A 21,633-nucleotide genomic window follows, 5' to 3' on the forward strand; every position below is an offset into this window, starting at 1 on the left:
ACAGCTCTACAGCTACATACGTGTAGCCAATCAGAAACGGCGTTATAAGTGGCCATTGGCAGACTGTTTGGGTGGAGGGAGCGGAACCAAACTGGCTGCCGTGGAGACTATGATAAACGGGAAAAATAGCCTTGAGTCCAGATTGCATGTGGTTATCGCGAACGTATTGTCTGGGAACATGAAGGATCTAGTTGATTGTGATTGGCCTGTTGATTTGACTGACATCAACGGTTTACTATGTTAACGTCCCAATTATTGGTCAATAACCGCACTGGTGATCAGTTAATATTATTGAGGCACGCATGCGGTGTGCGGTGATCAGATGTGTGCCTATGGCTTCATAATACCTTCCCTGAAGTAATACACTGGGCCCAAAAAGTATCAAAACACTCAAAACAAAAGACATTTCTTAAAGATACTAGAACTAAATTACAAAATAAAGAAGTCGATAGATAGATATTTTGATATGATATAATATGACTTTATTTTCCCAGCTTATAGTAATTTGAAAAAAATAAAAGAGCTTTTCAAAAGTAACAACAATTTGCATTGGCTCTTCCCTCGAAGCACGCAGATATTATCACAGCAGAGTGAGTGTTCATCCGTTTTGCTTTATTGAACCCGTAACAATAGGCAGCATAAGTCACCTTTAATGAGGAAATATTTGAATTTGTTACTTTGAAACTCGAGACCATTTGTCATTCAAATGAGTATAGTTTAGGTGAATAAAATCGCATTGTGCCAAATAAAACTCTCCATCTATTGACTTCTTTATTGTGCAGTTTTGATATGGCTTTGTACCCCTAAAGCACTCAATGCTCCTTTCTGTTTATTAACCGGAAAATTGAGCCAATCAGAGGAGTCGTTGCTTCTGCTCGATTGCAGATTGTTATTTGCTATGAACGGAACGACAGAAAGCGACTGTGAAGGAGACTAGGGGAAAAGCAGGCGTTTGGAAGGGGACTAGGATCCGGACTAGGATGCGAATTGGGTTACAGGGGTGCTGATTGAGAGTTATGGCACGGGGATCATCAAACTAGCATCAAGACCTTGTTCACTACTTCATCAACTATCTTCAGTTGACCGCACTACTTCATCAGCTATCTTTAGATAAGAGCATATTACTTCAGTTAGCTTTAGATGAACACACTAGTGCTCTGTTATTAGCACCAAAACCTTGTACACTACTTCAACAGCTCTCTTCAACTGATAGTACACTATTTCATCAGTTATTTTCGGATGAACACATTGCTTCATCAGCTCTCTTCAGCTGAGTACAATACTTCATCAGCTTTCTTCAGCTGAGCACACTACTTCATCCGCTTTTTCAACTGAATATACTACTTCATCAGTTATCTTCAGCTGATAACGCTAATAACACACTACTTCAGCTATCTATATCTTCAGCTGATCAGCAAACTACTTCTGTAGTTTAACATGTTGAATGTTGTTGTCATATAAAATATGTAAAGCATGAAATACGCACATGTATTTTCATTTATTCATTCTATCGATTGCGGTAAGCTTTTCCAATACATGTAATAAGTACTGAACCCCCAAGAGCAGTGGCGTGCCTGGACTTTGTATCACACATTGTGTTCATTTCGCGCGAAGCTCGCAAAAATTGGCATTTTTACAATATCTTTTTGATAAAATCAAGATGGCCCCGAATGTGTGAGTCTCTCATCCCCCTCCCCTTGTCAGGCACACCACTGATCCAAGAGGTCCAGATCAACAATATAAATCTATAATCAGACAAAATCAAAAATGCAAAGAATACAATAATACAAAATAAGGATGACTGTGAAAATAATACTTACATGCCAACGAAATAACCAATATAAATGTAATTTACATAGCAAAGAACAAGAGCATGTGCCCAATTTCAACAAAACAACAGGACAAAGTAGTCAAGAATATGTACATAAAGTTTAATATCAGAAGAAATGATTGCACTCCTTTGTTTAAAACTGTAATATACAAAAAGACATAGAAATTTGAGGTCTTTGGGGAAAAATGTTTATTCGAAAAGTAATTTTTTTAAAATAATGGACGGCTTTTCCTCCTAGCTACATACTCTTTAACTAAATATCATTAGTTATAAAGTTTACTTCGAGGACTTTTAAATATGACCAATGTCAATTTTTAACATTTTGCCATAAAATTTGTATTATATCGCGAATTTCAACAAAATTAGAATGATTTGATATCAGAAGGACATTCCTCGTATTTAGAATGCAATTTGGTGTGTCTGATGTGCTCTGGCCCCACAAAAATACAAAGATGGGTGACAATAAGAAAATTCACCATTAGTATTTCAATTAAATATATACACATTTCACAAGTAATAAAACAGTTAAAGATTTAAAACACATTATTATTGATATATGAGAAAATTTCGGCAATATTTCAATAAATGACATATACATTTTGAAAAAAACAACCTAATTATTGATTTAACCTTTGGTCAAATACAAGCTTAAAGCCATGTTTGCAATATTTTATTTCAGTGTATAAAAAGAGTTTTTGCCACTTATTACAACAATATTACACACTTAAAATGTCTTCTACTTTCTTCTTTCAATTTCTTCTTCTTTCTATCCACGTGATGTACATCAATTTTCAGTATTATTGCACGGGGTTTACGTGCACATACCTATGCACGATCCTGGAACCTAGGATTGATTGCAGATATCAGAACCGGGGATGCTCCCCTACTCTTTTCGAACAGCTCGGACACTTAAGGGGATACTACACCTGCCCAATTTGGTGCCTATTTTTGCATTTTTCTCAAAAATTATAGCGCATTGGTAACAAGTAAGATATGTATATTATAGGGGCAAGGACTACAACTACTGCACTGGAAATTTATTTCAACACAGACAACAGTTGTTGAGTTACAGTCAATAATGAGGGAAAACCAATATTTGATCAATAAATCAATAACTACTTGCCTTGAGTTGCTGAATTTTCAGTGCAGTAGTTGTAGTCCTTGCCCCTATAATATACATATCTTACTTGTCACCAATGCGCTATAATTAGTTATGTTATCCTCTATCTTTAAATCGATTTGTTTACTCGACAACTGACTCCTGAAAATATGAAGGGTAGGTTGCAGAGTAAATAGTAAATAACAATAGTTGCGCAATAACTTTAAGAATTTACTCGTAGGAACTTAATTGCGCAGATGGAATTCACAAAATCGCCAGCTACTGCCAAATTACTAAACTAAATTTCAGTAGCTTACTCGGGAGTTACGCTGATTGTGTGCACTTAGCGGTCAGTACAGTAATAATCCAGGTAAATCTAGCAATTTGTTTTTCTCAACTTGAAACTTGAAACCGGGTTATTGTTTTCACTACACTGAATTACTACGAGGTCCTCATAACATCATACTAAAAGTCCTTACATGGACAGTAAGGTTCAAGTGGGAAATTTTATACATTGTTTTGTATTTATCTTTAAACGAAACAACGACAAGTACATGAACTTAAAAAATTTCAGAAAAGGAAATGCTGCAAGGATATCATACAAAAAGGACTGAAGGTTTCTAACAAAATGAGCAGTGCGGCCAAATTGATATTCCATGACAATCTTTGTTCATTCACCATTACAAGCTACCTTAAATTTCTAAATAGATGAAATTGCTTATTTATGTCCCCCGGTTTCCTCCGTAAAACCCCAAAATTTCGAAATTTTTCACTTTTTGCAGAACTTCGGCAAATCAAAATTTGTTGATTTGCCCCCCCCCCCTCCCCCACTGGTTATAGACGCCAAACTAGTTACTACTTTCTCAAACTTGTGACTTTGGACCTTATAATATTTTCATACCTTAAAATAATTGAAATTAAGCCTCTTTCCACTACATGGATTTCTAAGGACCAAGTGAAATATTCTTTTGCCTGGACTATACGTTAGGGTATATAAAAAATAATGTACTTTTAGCTTGTTTGAAGTCCTCTATGCGGCAGTGTCATTTAATTTCGTGGTCTGAACATTCAGTCGGAACCTGTTGAAATAAGTAAAACAACTATTCTGAATTATTCTCAAGAGTTTAGAATGTTGACGACTGAAGAATGCAAAAGAGAATAACAATTTGGTTTATTATATAGAGAAAGAAAGGAAAATAAAATAAAAATTACATGGGTAAAGAAGAAGACACTCTGCACGAAAAAAAAGGTCTTTTGAAACTGAATTTGGAATTTATTTAAATAATCAAAAGCAATGTTTTAATATTATTCTGATCAAACATTGGTACTCACAATTATTGCATTGTTATTTTAACAAAAAGTTCTAATCAATCTGGTAAGGTAACGGAACCGGTCTTATCATAGAACCTTGTAGCAAAGCCACTGAGCCAAAAGTATAACTAACATACTCCAAAAACCTGAAATTGTCGGGACTATATAGTTGACATGACAGTGGCGACATGTGTAATAGACATCCGTATGTCATACAATCCACTGGTTAGTCCTTCCAATGATATCATTCTTTCGTTTTCCTCTGCATTTTTGTAATATCATATCATATTTTGACCACATTGTTAGCATTGTTATAAATGATTTGAACATAGAAATGGTTAAAACACACGGCCTCTTCATAGCACCATGTAACGAAGCCAATGAGCTCAAAATATAACTGAAATATTTCACAAACCTTTAATAATAGATATCCGTACTTCATAAATTTCCCCTACGGTTACTCCTTCCAACCATGTCATTCTTTCATTTGCCTCGGCATATATGACATTCCAAGTATCAGTTCCTGACAATCTATATTCAACCTGAAATCCAACTACCGGACGCTTTATTGGCCAAGACCAACGCACTTGAAGATTTGTATTGGACGCTAATATCGATCCATCGTATAGAATAGGATCTGATACACTAGGATCTGAGCAAGAAATAAAAGAGTTAATCAAATAAAATGTAAGCTCGAGATTTGGACACAGCCGTCACTATAACTTTATATCATGATCCAGGCAGTAATCCCAAATTTTTGTTGCACGTCAGCGTGGCAGGGCGGTAACCGAAAGGGGCACCCCCTAAAATTGACCCCCCTCTCTCCCACCACTAGCTCAAAATCAAGAATACAATCTATACTATCCGGGGATTCACCAAATTCTCATACTAGTAACCAATTGAAACTGATCAATCGTGTCGGGAAGAAACCAGTGTTGGACCGATATTGCGTATAAGCTCGTATGCTGATGTATGGTAGTATATATATCAGTCGCAACCTTTCTGGTTGTCAGACTCTTAAATCGAAAATATTGGTTTTTTAATATTTTAATATTTTGCTGACTGCAATTATGAACAAATCTTTTCAATAATTTGCCATAAAATTTGTATTATAGCGCAAATTTAAAAAAAATTATTTGATATTAGAAGAACATCCCTCGTATTCAGAATGCAATTCGATATGTCTGATGTGCTCTCATGTCCCAGAAAAATGCTGTGCTGATGTTGCTATCTGATGAGCCCTTAATCTGAAGGAGTGGTTTCAATCTTATAGCGATTGTAATTAAAGAACAAATCTTTAAAGATTGAATATTCAGTCGAAATGATTGATTTTTCAATCGTATGCTGACTACAATTAGGGACAAATCCTTTACAATATTGAAAATATAATTTGAAGTTTTCATATACAAAACCAAAATTTGTGACACTGACCTGACAGTTTCGTATGTCTTGGACGACATACTTCTTCAGAGTGATTGGTATCCCATCATCCTCTGTGCTGGTGGTAGCACAGCTCCATCCCTTGGGGGCGTGGTCTTGAGGAGAGGGTCATACACATGACTTAAATGGTAGGCCCCCTGGTCCCTGTTCATGACGGCTGGGCCTCTCTTACGTATCCAGATTGATTCTCTGATGAAGCGAGTACTCGCATCACACTCCTTCTGTAAAACTTTGGTATCGTCCCAGTTGATGACATGGTTCTGTTGAATGGCGTGATCCGCTATGGCTGACTTGCTTTGCTCTGTAACTGACTCTTTTCTGGTCTGGCGCGTAAAGTTCTTTTGCCCCTTTCCACTTTTTCCGTTTCTTTTTGGTGTTCCTTAAGCCGGGTGTTCAATTTTCGGCCGGTCTCACCAACGTATGTACAGTCACAGTTTTTGCAGGGAATCTCATAGATACAGTCAGTTTTGTCTAGCGGGTCAATTTTGTCCTTCGGATGAACTAAAAGCTTCCTCAGCGAGGTGTTTGGCTTCATGGCAGTGGCAATGTTGTGCTTCTTGAACACCCGATTGGCTCTCTCAGCCACGCCTTCGACATATGGAATAACTACAAGTCCCTTGGTCTGCTGAGAAGTGTCTTTGGTTTTGTTTTTGGTAGCTTTCAAAGGTTTGTCCCTGATCTTCTTTTTGACTGTCTCAATTGTCCACTCTGGGTAGCCACACGTTTTCAATGCTTTCTTGATGTTGTCTTCCTCTTTCTGTCTGTCTTCTGTTTCTGTCACGATCTTGTCCATTTTGTCCAGTAAGGTGCGTACTACTCCTAACTTGTGATATATTGGGTGGTGGGATCTAAAGTTGAGATACTGGTCTGTGTGGGTAGCCTTGCGATAAACCAAAAGTTTGACTGAGCCATCCTCCTTTCTGACGATGAGCGTGTCTAAAAATGGGATACGGCCGTCTACTTCCTTCTCGTAAGTGAACTTTATGCTGTCTGTTGGATCAGTGTTGTTCAGGCGGTGTGTGAGGTTGTCAACTTGATTGTCTTTCACTATTTCAAGGATGTCGTCGACATACCTCTTCCAAAGTCTAGGCTTACAATTCAAGGGCGCTGTAGCGATGGCTTGCTCTTCTAAGAATTCCATGTACAGATTGGCTGTGATTGGAGACACTGGGCTGCCCATAGCTGCGCGAAACAATTGTCTGTAAATCTTGCCCCTGAATGAGAAGTATGTTGTGGTAAGTACAAAAGCCAGGAGTTCCATCACGTCATCAACTGAGAGCAGTGTTCTGTTTTTGAGAGACTTGTCTTTAAGCAGGCGTTGTTTTATGACCTCAAGCGATTTATCCACAGGTGTATTAGTGAAGAGCGACACCACGTCGTGAGAATTAAAGATCTCTCCTCCTCTATGTATACTTGGGCTAAATCTTCTGCAAGCTGATTGGAGTTCTTAACATGGTGTTCCGTCTGTCCAACTAGGGGAGCCAAGATGTCTGCTAGCGCTCTGGATGTATTGTAGCTGATAGAACCTGTATAATCAACAATAGGTCTAACTTTGTTGCCTTCCTTGTGGATTTTGGGTGTTCCGTAGATCCTAGGTACATTTTCCGCTGTGGGGAACAAATGGTCGTACTGCGATTTGGTGATCTTCTCTTCCTTCTTCAACCTACTCAAAATGCCTACAAGTTGACGCTTGTAGCGTGGAGTGGGGTCACGGTCAAGCTGTTCATAAGTCTTTTCATCGCTAAGCATACCTTGTAATTTTGTTCATACTCATCAGCCTGCATGACAACTGTTGCTTTGCCTTTGTCTGCCGGAAGCACAATGATAGATTTCTCTTTGCGTAGCTCATGAATCGCCTGTCTTTCCTCTTTGGTGATGTTCTGTTTTGGTGTTTTTGCACTACGTAGAACTCCTGCCATCTCCGATCGCAGTACAGCAGCTTCGTTGCTAGGTAGTTTTCTACATGCTAACTCCGTCGCGACGATGTATTCCTCATGAGGTAACACAGTTGGCGAGGGTGCAAAATTCAGCCCCTTGGCGAGTACGGACTTTTGCGGTTGAGTAAGCTTAAATTTAGACAGATTGACGACCCATTTCTTTAGTTGTTCTCCTCCTAGTTCCGGGTTTTCTGCCGTATTCCTGCGGTTGCTGTTCGGGGAGCGAGATTTTTCTATCAGCCGATCCAACTTTTGTGTATGCCGCCATTTTGTTTTCTGAAATTTGTTCTCTGTTTTCCGGGTCACATGATCAGTCACCTGATTTTTGATGTCGTCGGTAACCCGCGAAGAAATGTCATTTTCAAGCCTCGATTTCTGCTGTTTGAAGCCATTTATACGGCTCGAGATTTTGAAATATCAATTTTTAATCATTTGCCGTAAAATGTGTATTACATTGCGCATTTCAAAAAATCTAAATTATTTGATATCAGAAGGACATTCTTCGTATTCAGAATGCAATTCGATATGTCTGATGTGCTCTAATGTCCCACAATAAATACTGTCCAAACGTTCATATCCCATCCCTTAACAAGTTCATAATAATTATACCTTGCGTTGATGATGCAAAGGTAGTTGATTTAGTCAGATTGACAGGGGTGGTAAATTCAGGCTGGGTTACATCTTTTCCTGTAGTTGATTCAGCAGGGCTGGCAGGAGTGGTAGATTCAGACGGGGTTACCGCTTCACCTGAAGTTGATTCAGTTGGACTGACAGGAGTGGTAGATTGAGGCTGTGTTACCTCTTCTCCTGAAGTTGATTCAGCAGAACTGACAGGGTTTGTAAGAGTTGTAAATTGTGTCATAGTCGTCAAATTTTCTGTTGTTGATCCATTGTCTGTAGATAAAACCCAATACAATGTAAACTATTAATTTGGATAATAACCTACAATAAATCCAAGTTCATGTAATAAGTTCTGAATGTTCCTGTGTTGAACATTCAGAACTTACTATATAGATTTGGATTTCTTCTAGGTTATTGAAAGAACTTAAAAGCGCCACTGTCCAAGTTGTACTGATATTAAACCTTTATCAAGTTTAATATCGATATTTATATGTACTTTTGTTCTAAACAATATATTGCGCTAACAAAGTGATTGGTGAGTATAAGTGTCACATTTTCAATCACTTAAAACAGCTGACACATGTCAGATGCAAAGCACAAGAACTAAAAAAGAACAGAAAACTTATGAACAGACATTCAAAACCCATACAATAATTGAGGTTATGTAAGATGCAAAACAGTGTTTTCTGATGATACCAGAGGAACCACAAAATAGTGACTTGTAAAAGCTGCTACTGAATATACCGTATAATTAGTTAGAAGAAAATGGCCCAATGGGTGTGCAATTACATACCAATGCATTTTTGTTACTATTTTAAAATGCTTTAATTAAGTTATGTAAAATCACAAGTTCTTCCTTTAGTCTCAATTGTCATTCAAATCTCTAGAATGCCTAATTACCCAGCAAACACAAAACGTTTTCGACATCATTCGCAAAAGGTTATAAAAGGTTGTTAGAAAACGTTTAAATGTCGGGTTATATGAAGGGTACATTAATGGTATAAAACGTTTTCATAACATTAAATAACATTTGTTGGTAATTTACTGCACAGCAAACACAAATGTTTTACAGTAAACATTTAAATGTCGGGTTTTATAAAGGGTATAAAAACGTTTTAATAACATTCCAAAAACATTGGTACAAATCATTCTAAACAGAATGTTATTTTGGGGTTGAAAAAATATTTTGCAAAAAATAATTTGCCCAAAATATTTACAATAACGTTTTTAAAATGTTTTCACGACCTTTATATAACCCGACATTTAAATGTTATTAAAACGTGTTGTATAAAAACGTCATTAGTACGCTACGGTCTTCAATGATCTCTATCTTCGACTAAATACTAACATTTATCTACAAACTACCCCGGCTTTCATGTCTGAAAAGTGACGTGAATTGAGATATTTGGGTTAACACATGCATTTGTACGATTTCTGTTTATCAACTTGTACCAAAAAATTCCAAAATTAAAGAAGCTTACTTTCAGGAAACTTTGTGATATTGTAGTCGGTTAATGTAGGTGGAGGAGTTGTACAATTATTGCAACGGTATGTGTAACCTGCAATTATAACAAATAACAACAATATGCTTTGACTATATTTAAAAATACGTATTTATAAATACGCACGTGACCACCTCCACGATGCCACAACAGCTTGTAGACAGTTAGTCCCGAAATGACCTGCACAGCGGGTAGTTTTCTTGCACATTTGAAACAACATAACACAACAAAATTGTCAAAATTTGTTCAACTTTGCAATTATATTGTAAACGTTTCCGTCGAAAAATATTGTTTTGATAACATAAGGCAAATTCGGAATCCCCCATGTGTATTAATTTTGCTATTCAATTAATACTTAAATTTGATATATATCTAAAGAGTTCCTATCCATTTCTGTATATTGGTCAATGGCATGAGGATTTGGTCACACTTGCTGGTCTTGGTATGTCGTGCCCATGGGTCACGTATTTATGAAAACGTATTTATAAATATAGTCGAAGCATACTGAAAAAGCGGGTAAGTCATAACTTACCTTGCATATCTCAACCCCTAATCAGTGTTATGATCGATGGATCATAGTCACAAAATCAAAAACAAAACGGGACAACAACTAATAGCCTGAGTCGCTCGGCCTAACTCGAACAAAATCGCCATGCGTAGCTGTTGAAGAACGAGTGGATTCGCCGTACTATCACGGCAATTTTTAACACGAAGATATAGGGATGATGACGCTGAGCGGGGCCCTTTTAGCATCTCCTTTATTAGCGTTATCCCTGAGGAACAACCCGAAAGTTCGATGAAGTCCTAAACGAAAGTCCTTTCGTTGGGAGGCTGAACCCCCTCCCCTCCCTCTAACGTAAATGTAAAATATCGAAAATTCTAATAAGTGGCCCAAAATGATATGGTTTAATTAGCCATAAATTGGTAAATGGCTGTTTGGACTCACTTTTCTATATCTTTAATATACATGAATTTTAAGACCGATGTTAAATAGATTAACATTTTCATACTATACATTAAATAATTAAATTAACAGACGGTAAACAAAAGGCAAACATTTTAAATCTTTGTTTTCTCCATTCTCCTATGGTTGCTCGAATCCCGGGGGGGGCACTCAACTTAAATTTTGGTATGGGTGTGCGGCGCGGAGCGCCGAACTTTGGGAACTAAGAACTGATTTTCGGGCAAAATAGGGGCTTGAAGAACTAAAATTAGGGCCAAATTATAGGCTGTTGAGCTAAAATTTCTAAATTATTTCCAAATTTGGGCTTAAAGAGCTACAATTGTCAGAGTTTGAGGCTCAAAGAACTGGAGCAGATCCAAATGTGGGCTTAAGGAACTGCCGGAGAGCCTGAAAAAGGGACCCTTGAGCGCCGCACATACCCGTACCACCTTAACATGTGAGTGCCCCCGGGGCTCGAATACAGGTTTCAGCCCTGGTTCTCATTGCATCAATTGCATTGCGTACCCTCCTTGTGCGCCGTATACTTGAATACTAGAATGCGTCAGTAATACGGTTGCAAAGATGTTGGAGGCTAGCTGGTGATCCTCGCTCATAGTGAATGCATTCCAAAGCCTAATGCTATTTTCTTTCCGTGACATTAACCGAGTGTTTCATTTTAACCTTTGATGTAGTAAAACCTCATCCGTGGACAGAGTGGACGGGTACATTTTTTTTAAAGAGGACATATCTTTGTGAGCCGATTGAAATAATTGTTTTGGCTTATTAAAGCTAACGATTTCTTTACATACCAAAATATATTTGATATCTGTACATTGAGAGTGAAACATCACAGTCGGTTCTGATGTTTTACTTAAAATATTCAATGCAGAAGAAAAATTAGAGTTTTTCATAGATCTATATCCTTGACCAAAAATTAACATGAAACATAAAAGGTCTTAATAATACCTTGCGTTGATGATGCAGAGGTCATACCTTCAGTCACTTCTAGTGTGGTTGGTGCTGCTGCAGTGGTATCAGTGATAGATTCAGACCGAGTTACCTCTTTTCCTGCAGTTGACTCTGTGGGACTGACAGGAGTGGTAGATTCAGGCTGTGGTAGCTTTTGTCCCGTAGTTGATTCCACAGGACTGTCTGGAGTAGAAAATTGAGGCGTGGTTAACTCTTCAGTATTACTGACAGGGGTGGCAGATTGAGGCTGCGTTACCTCTTCTCCTATAGTTGATTCAGTAGGACTAACAGAAGTGGTAGATTCAGGCTCTGTTACCCCTTCTTCTATAGTTGATTCAGCGGGACTGACAGAAGTGGTAGATTCAGGCTCTGTTACCCCTTCTCCTATAGTTGATTCAGCGGGACTGACAGGAGTGGTAGATTCAGGCTGTGTTACCCCTTCTCCTATAGTTGATTCAGCAGGACTAACAGGAGTGGTAGATTCAGGCTGTGTTACCCCTTCTCCTATAGTTGATTCAGCAGAACTGACAGGAGTGGTAGATTTAGGCTGGGTTACCCCTTCTCCTGTAGTTGATTCAGCAGGACTGAAAGGAGTGGTATATTCAGGCTGTGTTACCCCTTTTCCTGTAGTTGATTCAGCAGGACTGAAAGGAGTGGTAGATTCAGGCTGTGTTACCTCTTCTCCTGTAGTTGATTCAGCAGGACTGACAGAAGTGGTAGATTCAGGTTGTGTTACCCCTTTTCCTGTAGTTGATTCAGCAGGACTGAAAGGAGTGGTAGATTCAGACTGTGTTACCTCTTCTCCTGTAGTTGATTCAGCAGGACTGACAGAAGTGGTAGATTCAGGTTGTGTTACCCCTTTTCCTATAGTTGATTCAGCATGACTAGACAGGAGTGGTAGATTCAGGCTGTGTTACCTCATCTCCTGTAGTTGATTCAGCAGGACTGACAGGAGTGGTAGATTCAGGCTGTGTTACCTCATTTCCTGTAGTTGATTCAACTGAAATGACAAGAGTGATAATTTGTGGCAGAGTGGTCAGAAAAACAAATGTAGATACTTTTTGAAAGTTGATCGTTACACCAGAATTGGAATATCTAAAACATACGACATGTATTGAATTAATTTCAAATTATTTAAGTTATCGACAGAATATACAATAATAATGCATATCTTAGAGTGAGTGGCCAACAGGTGTTTGGTGAAGTCCAGTCAGGGGCGTAGCAAGCAACGGCGGCACCAGGAATTTTTTTCTGGGGGCATGGTTGGGGGTGAATTTCAGGGGGAAAATCGACAAATTTTGCGCAAAATTGTAGCAAAAAGTGGAAATTGACGTTAATTTTGGGGTTTTGCCTCAAAAGTGTGGGTGGGGAGTAAACTGGAGGCGGGGCAAGAAACATATTGGGGGGGGGGGAGCAAATGCCTCGGAGTAATACGAGGACCTTTTAACATCTTCTTTATTAGCCAAACCAATCCCCTCCCTCTAACGTAAACGTGAAATATCGAAAATTGCAGTATTTCTAGGCAAAAAAGAAAACCAAGTGGCCTAAAATTATATGGTTTAATTGCCATGAATTGGCAAATGGCCATTTGTGACTCACTCACACTGCAGTTACTGTCCGATTTCCTATACACATACACAGTGCTCTCACCATTGACGCGTGACCTCTACAAACAGTGTATGTTATAGGTATATGGGCATTGCCTAGTTAACATCACTGTGTGAAAAATAACCGGCCAATGTTTAAAGTATTCTCCAAACTTCTAGCAAATATATTTCTCTAACATGACCTAAAATTACAGCTAGGTTAGATGTTCAGAAGGGGTCGCACTTTCGTAGAATATGAGTGAGGGCAAAGCATAGCTAGCTCATAGCTAGCCAACTCCCCGTGTTAATTGAATGGAGATTTGACCGAAAATATTGAGCTATATTGGTAACGGACCGCTCCGTTCTGAAGGATGCCACAAAAAAACGGTACAAGCTACATTTAAAATATTCCATGAAATTCTAGAAAATATAGTTTTGTAACATGTCCTAAATTTTTAGCTAATTTAGGTGTTTGGAGAGGGTCGCACTTTTGTGTTTTAGGAAGGATATGTAAACGACAGATAACACCAAAAATATGAAGAAATTATTTCCAAACCATGTTAAGTCAACAATCATTATGTTGCTCATTTTCAAGAATGCTGGTTAACAAAAAGCAGGCCATTGTCTCATTTCGTGAACAAAGGTCCACATACCATTGTTTCCTTTCGTTTCCTTTATAATCGGTTACCCAACTGAAGCTATAATACCAGCTTTATTGCGATATCGCACATGTAAAACAGACACATGTGCACAACCAGAAAAGATCCGATTTAATCAAATGAGCTGTTTCAATGAGTGTTATCTTGGTTTAATAGCTTTTAATGGGATTTAAGTCCTGCAAAGGTCGAGATGAATTCTACTGTATACATAACTGCATCATGTTCTCTATATTAAATCTTTAATATACATGAATTTTAAGACCACTGTTAAATAGATTAATATTTTCATACTATACATCAAGTAATTAACTAATATACAGGAAACAAGAGGTAAACATTTTGAAACTTTGTCTTTGATGTATTATATGGCTGGGAATGATGTTAACAATCTTTAACGTATTTATTCATCTGTCATTGATGATGAGAGGTCATCCTCGTTCATCTAAAGCTGGGTAGGTCACCTTTTTAACACGCCGGGCTAGAAAGTGCACTATTAATATAACTTACAGTAATTTAATTATCTAATTTCCTATTTTGTCTGAATTAATTTATGTAAATTAATTCATATGTTTTCATGTTTGCCAAAATCTATAAGCCTTGGCTAAAATGTATGGTTATGAACTTTGAAACTTTAAAGGCTGCAAAAAATGGAAGAGGAAGTCATTCCATTTTTTTTTCATCGTAACTAAATTTGATAGTCCTGGGCCTACCTGTAACATGTGTAATGAACTTTATTCTTAGCTATACAGAATTCACGGGTCATTTGATCATTATGAAAATTATTATTGTGTCGTCTCGTGAATCATGGAAACCTTTGAAAAAAACATGTATACATAAATCCCAGTTATATAAATCATTCCATGTCAACAATTTTCATATTCTATAGAAAATAATTGAAAAAAAAATGCGATTACATCCCACGTACACTCGTACGTACATTACACGTCTCCTTTTACCATGGACTAATTTAATAATAGTAGTGTTAATATACGAATTTGAATTTGATTATTCTTTGCCAAAAAATAATGTAATATTATTATGATAGTTTTCTTGTCATTTTAAGCCAAACTAATGAAGTAAAGGAACAGAAAACTCACTCATTATCTCAGCCGCTTAACTGTGGTGTTCTAATGGGGATTTTAATTCAAATTTGCTTTTGTCCTAAAAACACAATGAATTGGGTTGGATCCAATTACGTGTAAGTTGGAACTCAGTGTGGCATGTGTAAACATTACAAATATGACAAAAATCAGTTTTGGAAGAAATTTACCAAACTCGTTTTAAAAGATCGTACATTATGGGTTTAAATAGCTTTTCACTACTTTTTACTAACGTAATCGGCCTTTTTGACACACACCCCAACAATGACTAATAATGACTTCATCAAACTTTTGAGTTGTTCCTTCAAGTTTATATTTGAAATTTTTACACACAAAGGTAACTATACTTCCTTGTGTTGACATTCATCATATATAACTCCCATTTGTCTTTATTATACAGTCATGGTAACAACAAAAAATGTCAAACTTGAATATATTAGGCCCCTTAACATTTTCAACGGATACTTTCATAGATTCTGTCGCGATTCTTTATAGTACTACGCCTGATGAAAGCAATTTATTTAATGTTTTTTCTTTAATTATTTGAACATGGCAACACATAATATTGTAAATACCATAAAGATGGAAATGTTAAATTTGAAGAATATCATTTTGGCGTATAATTTTATTAAACTGCCTTATAACGAATCTTACAGGGGCCCATCAAGATCTGGTACAATAGGATAAACCACCCTACTGCTTTAGTGTTGACAAAACACTGCACTTATTATAATAACGTGAAAGTATGGTAGGTGTTACAATTTCAGCCATGAAGGTTCTGTTTTCATCCATCTGAACCTCAACCTGAACCCCTTATTTCATTTTCGCTTTTGCTCGGGCCCATGGACCCTCTGGGCCCATGGACTTCGTCCACCCTACCCACCCGCTTGCTACGCCCATGAAACAGTACCGTTAAAGTTCCAATGAAACAAAATTACTTTACTTACATGTTGCAGATGGAATAGTTGATGACATTTTTTTTCTTTCCCGGTTGTAAATTTATCAGTACTGCCAGGAATGGTAGATACAGGCTGTATTGCCTCTTTTCCTGTAGTTGATTCAGCAAGAGGAGTCGCAGATTCACGTTTGGACACCCATACTCCAGTAGGGGTGACAGAGTTAGGTTGCGTTACTTCTTCAGGTGATGATTCAGTAAGACTGACAGGGATGGTAGAATCATGCTGTGTTACCACTGTTCCTCCTGTGGATTTAGTTAGACTGAGTGGAGTAGTAGATGTTGGCTGGGTCCCTTCATCTTCTCTTGTTAATATGGGTTGTTGGGTAGATGGTTGAGATGTAGAACTCCGCAGTGTAGCATCTGCGAAAGTAACAAAAATGTAATGAACACCATAGTCTTTACAATTTGAGGGTAAGAGACGGGTGGGGGTGTGTGTGTGTGGGCGTGTGGGTGTGGGTGGGGGTGTGTGTGTGTAAATAGTAATAGTAATAGTAAAGTAACATGCATGTGCGCTAAAGATTTCAACAATTCAACAATTTTGCTAGGGATAAATGCTACACAGCATCACCATCAGGTCAATAATTGCATTTGTACAGACGGAATCACGTGACACACCATCAAGCGCTAGATTACAAATAAACTGAATTAATGAAATAAAATTCACCTCAAGAGATATCTTTCCATTCCATTTAATGAAAAGAGTCATAATCCTATTGACCAGGATAATTGCACTCTCTCAATCAATCAATCAATCAATCGTATTTATTTCCATCAAAATTAAAACATATACGATGGAGGAGCACAACTAGAAGCAGAAGCCTGTATTATGTCTATAGAATTGCGGTCACAGACCGCACACAGTTTAATTCATACAATACATACAAGAGCTTATGATTTGAAAAGACCGCCACTTGACGATAATTTTATTCATAGCATGTTTGCAGTATATTTCTGGTATTTATTCCTAGCTATAGGCCTAATGACAGATGTATGTTTATGGTATGGTGCAGGTCTGAGCTGAATGGGATATACATGGTGGTGTCATATTTTTTTGATATGATTATATTCTCAAACAGTTGAATATATCACATTATTACATTGGCATACCGTGACCGCCCCAACCCCGGGGGGCTGAAGAAAATTCAATTTTGCCGCCCCTTCCTCAACAGCCCGAAAAGGTTGACCCAATTTTTTTCTCGGTCGTTTGAAAAAGTGAAGTGCTGTATCAAATTTGTCCGCCCTTTTTTATTCACTAATTCTTTTTGCCGCCCCCTTAGATTTTGCCGCCCCCAAAGCCACCCCCCCCAAAAAAAATACGCGCATGTAATATTATAGGTCGATTTAAAAACATTTCGGTGAAATTGCGGATAAATATATGTGTTGAAAGAATACGGCAATCGCAGCTGAGTGTATTGAACTTCCAGTTAGTGTATTGAAAACAAAAAACCTGACAATTTTCTTGTAATGGCAACGTCAAAAGGTGTACTGAACATGCGCAGATCGTAAAACGCGTCATTTCAGCTAATGAATGGAAACGCTGTGGTATCTCATATCGTTCAAGTGACGTGCTTAGCTTGATTCGCTCGGCCTATCTCGAACAAATTCGTCATGCGTAGCTGTTGAAGAACGAGTGTATTCACCCTACTATCACGACAATTTTTGACACGAAGATATAGGGTTGGTGACGCTGTGTGCTTAAAATGTGGAAGGAAGGTTTCGTGGTCAGATGCTAAAGAATAAGGGTCTTTTTTCAATTCAATTCAATTCAATTCAATTCAATTCAATTTTATTTTTTCCATCACATATAACAATATATATCATAAAACAAGATATTACATATTAAATATGACTAAAGTTTAGAAAACAATATATCATAAATATCAAAAGTTATTTTATAAGCAATTACATTTTAAATACATGTGATGTGGATGCCATCAAAACGCTAGGCGTGAGGCTGATGGCACCCAGAGTTACAATATATATTATACATTAGAAAAAACACACAAATATGTATAAATAATTAACTTGAATAAATGAACTAATGTATCAATGAAATAATAATAACATTAAGAGGATGTGATATTACTTAGGTACATGCGTGTACCCCATGAATATAATGAAAAAATATTGTTTTGAAAGAACATCCAGAAAAAAATGAGGGTGCAGGGCAAACATCCATGGGGATTAGGGAGATTTATGTGACTGATGCGTACTCATTATTGATTTTTTCAGAATGGTATTGATCCAGAATGTGAGTAGTCATATTTTTTTTAAAGGAGGAAAGAGAACAAGAGTTTTTAATTTTGTCTTTCAGTGAATTCCAAGTGGTAGGTCCCTGGGTTTTGATTGTATTTTTAGCTAGCTGGGTGTTAGTTGTCGCGATGTAAAGGTCAAGGGCCTGTCTGGTCTTGTAATTATGGATATCAGAATTAGTCATAAAATGATTATTTGGTAAGTCTTGTGGGAGGAGGTCATGGTGGTAACGATACATATGCGTTGCAAGTTGAAATGTGTAAATATCACGAATTTTTAGTTTTTTAAGGAAATAAAAAGAAGAGTTGTATGATCCAGCCAAAGTGAAAAAGTACATGTTCTGATGATTTGTTTTTCATGATAAAGAGGGATTCTAAATTGCTATTATTTTTGTCACCCCATACCAGTGTACAGTAGGATAAGTATCGCAGAACCAGAGTGTTATATAATGTATGGAGGGAATCCTGGTTTAAGAATGGTCTGACTTTTCTGATTATGCCATTATATTTTGAAACTATTTTTGGATATGTGGGAGGTATGGGTCTTCCAAGAAAGGTTGTTATCAATTAAAATTCCAAGAAATTTAGTTACTTCAACTTTTTCAATGTGTTTGTTATCAATCTCAATGTTATGATCAGGTTTATTGCTATATTTATTTTTAAAGATCATGAAGTTAGTTTTGTCTATATTTAAAGAAAGCTTATTTAGTTTAAACCAGTTCGAAATTTTCTTTAGTTCTATGTTTATTAAATTTTCAAGTTGTTTCGGGTCTTTGTGGGAGAAAAGAATATTTGTGTCGTCAGCAAAAATAATGAAATGGGAGGAAGGTGATGAGAGTGGGAGGTCGTTTATATATAAAAGGAATAAAAGTGGCCCAAGGATTGATCCCTGGGGAACACCGCAAATTATATCACCTTCAACAGATTTATGATGATTATAAACGACATACTGTTTTCTTTCAGAAAGATAATTTTTTTTTTTAGATTGGCAAGACCTCTGATACCGTAACCATTTAGTTTGTGGAGAAGTATATCATGGTTGAGGGTATCAAAGGCCTTGCTTAGATCTAGGAATATTCCAAGACTGTCGTCTAATGCCCTGGTAATTTTGCAATAAAGGTCATTAATCGCCATGTAGGTGGATCTGTTTGGTCTAAAACCATATTGGTGGGGGCTTAATATATTATTTTTAGCAATGAAGTCAAAAAGCCGGGTGTAAATTATTTTTAAGTATTTTGGAGACAGCATGCAGGTAGTATTGAAATCGGCCTATAATTACTGTAAATTTGACTATCACCCGATTTATAAATAGGGATTACTTTAGCGATTTTTAGTAAAGATGGGACAATGCCCGTTAGTAGAGATCTATTGAATATATGTGTAATAATAGGAGATATTTCATTAATTATTGTTTTGAGTAGTTTAGTACTTATATTATCAAATCCACTACTGTTGCTAGCCTTAAGTTTTTTAGTGATATTAATTATTTCCTCGTGGGATGTTGGGTTTAGGAAAATACTGTTTTGTTGATTTATTGAATTAAATGGGGAAATGTAGTCATCGTCAGGAGCAGTTATTTTATCAGCTAGTTTGGTGCCTATATTGATAAAAAAGATGTTGAAATTATCGGCTATTTTAGTTGAATCGGTATTTTTTTTGCCATCTTTATCTTTAAAGAAGTCCGGTAATTTTGAGGGAGATCCTAAAAATTGGTTCTTCCCGAAGCAGATGATGTACCAGTAGGAGTTTTTAAATTAAATGTACTGGCCTTTTAGGGGTAAAAATAGAAAAATGGGGGGGGGGGTCCTTTGGAGGAAACATCAAAAATATAGGGTCTTTGAGGGCAAACGGGTAAAAACAAGAGGTCTTTGTGATATCACATACATAGGGCCTGCACTTTGGCTCGTTTTTTGCAGGTTTACATGGTCCAATAATCACAAGATGACTGACATGTGGTAACAAAGGAAGCAGTCACTGCAATTTGATTATGTCCCATATGATTGGCCATTCAAGACACCCCTGTGAATATACTATAGCGGCCTTTTCAAAATATAATACCTGTTTGCTTGACTGCATTGACAATACCCGGGAACAATACACACAGTATATGCATTGGACAAACTTTTTACAATAAGCATGATAAGTAAATGTGACCTCCAGATTTATACATCGTTCGTCTCGCACACTGACAACATTTGATTGAATGGACTGTAGGCTACTGCGCCGTGATTACGGTGAAGGACACCGGTTCAAATCCTTTGTTTGGAGCCAATCGATAAAAGCATGCAGGGCCTCTATACGCCGTAGAAGTGACGTAGTTAATCGGATTAACTACCATAGCAATAGATGAATACAATTTTGGCTATATCGCCCCGCACTACAACGTTCATGCGGTACCGATGCATTGAACCATAGATTGCACCTTACCTGTAAGATTAGTCTATTTGAAAAGAGTGGTATTGTATTCAACCTATTATATGATTGAAGACAGGTGATGAGTTCAACCTGCTGCAGTGCAGCGCGGTATATTCAAAAATTGTATTCATCTATTGCTATGGTAGTTAATCCGATTATGACGTCACTTCTACGGCGTATACCCATGTACAGTTTATCCCTACTTAACCTATGTCTTGAATACGCTGGCAAAGTTATGTAATAATCGGATTAATACTATATAGCAGTAGGTAAAAACAAGTTTTGAATAATCCGCGCTATAAAGTCCCATTCAGTGATCCCAGCGAAAGTGAAAAAAAAATCAAATTGTTACGTTTTTAAATTTTAATGAAAAACAAATGGCAAAAAAACAAAACAGGAAAACGACAGTATTGACGAAGTTGAAGCGCCATTCAAATACATGTAGCTAATTTATATACTGTCAGTACCGGTATATAAATTACAGACTCACGTAAATGCATTATTTTTTGTCTTAGACACACGGCTTTCGGCTGAACCACTGCACTAGCAAGCTATGTTAGCACATCTATGACAATGACGAAAGGTACAAAATCAGCCATATGCCTTTAGATAGCAGAAGACACCAAAGTGGTGTTTTATGACCTTTGACATTCTTTTGTGGCGAGTGACATGGTCTTTCAATTCACGCCGAGTGTCCTTAACAGGTTTGACTATGCTTCAGTGGTCATGAAAGAATTCAAAAGATAACCTCTGCCCCAATAATCCCAAGCAATTGTCTGAAACTGCTCCTCGGATCATAAGAACTCAGTCCTCAAATGATAGTCATAATAATGTCCAAAATATAAACATTACTGACTATCATTGAAGACTGAGTTCCGCAGTCTAGTATCCAAACTCTGAATTTTGATGATTTTTACGATCGCCGGGATGAAAAAAATCAAAAAATCACTGAATGGGCCTTTAGTTCCATCCTCTCCTTACCCTGGCAATATAAATCAAAGAAAAATATA

General features: G+C 37.2%; 1 protein-coding gene across 1 annotated transcript in view; it reads right to left on the bottom strand.

Annotated features, from left to right (window-relative positions):
- Window positions 1–2,305: 2,305 nt before the first annotated feature.
- Window positions 2,306–21,633, bottom strand: part of LOC140159217 (uncharacterized) — a 29,736-nt gene continuing 10,408 nt past the window's right edge. Inside the window, exons 7-10 of the mRNA XM_072182614.1 lie at window positions 9,721–9,798; window positions 8,228–8,512; window positions 4,657–4,893; window positions 2,306–4,009 (exon numbers count right to left, since the gene is read on the bottom strand). Coding sequence (XP_072038715.1) covers window positions 3,999–4,009; window positions 4,657–4,893; window positions 8,228–8,512; window positions 9,721–9,798 — 611 coding nt within the window. The 3' untranslated portion in view covers window positions 2,306–3,998. The remainder of the gene's footprint in view (window positions 4,010–4,656; window positions 4,894–8,227; window positions 8,513–9,720; window positions 9,799–21,633) is intronic.

Source organism: Amphiura filiformis, chromosome 1, assembly GCF_039555335.1.
Source record: "Amphiura filiformis chromosome 1, Afil_fr2py, whole genome shotgun sequence".
NCBI lineage: Eukaryota > Metazoa > Echinodermata > Ophiuroidea > Amphilepidida > Amphiuridae > Amphiura > Amphiura filiformis.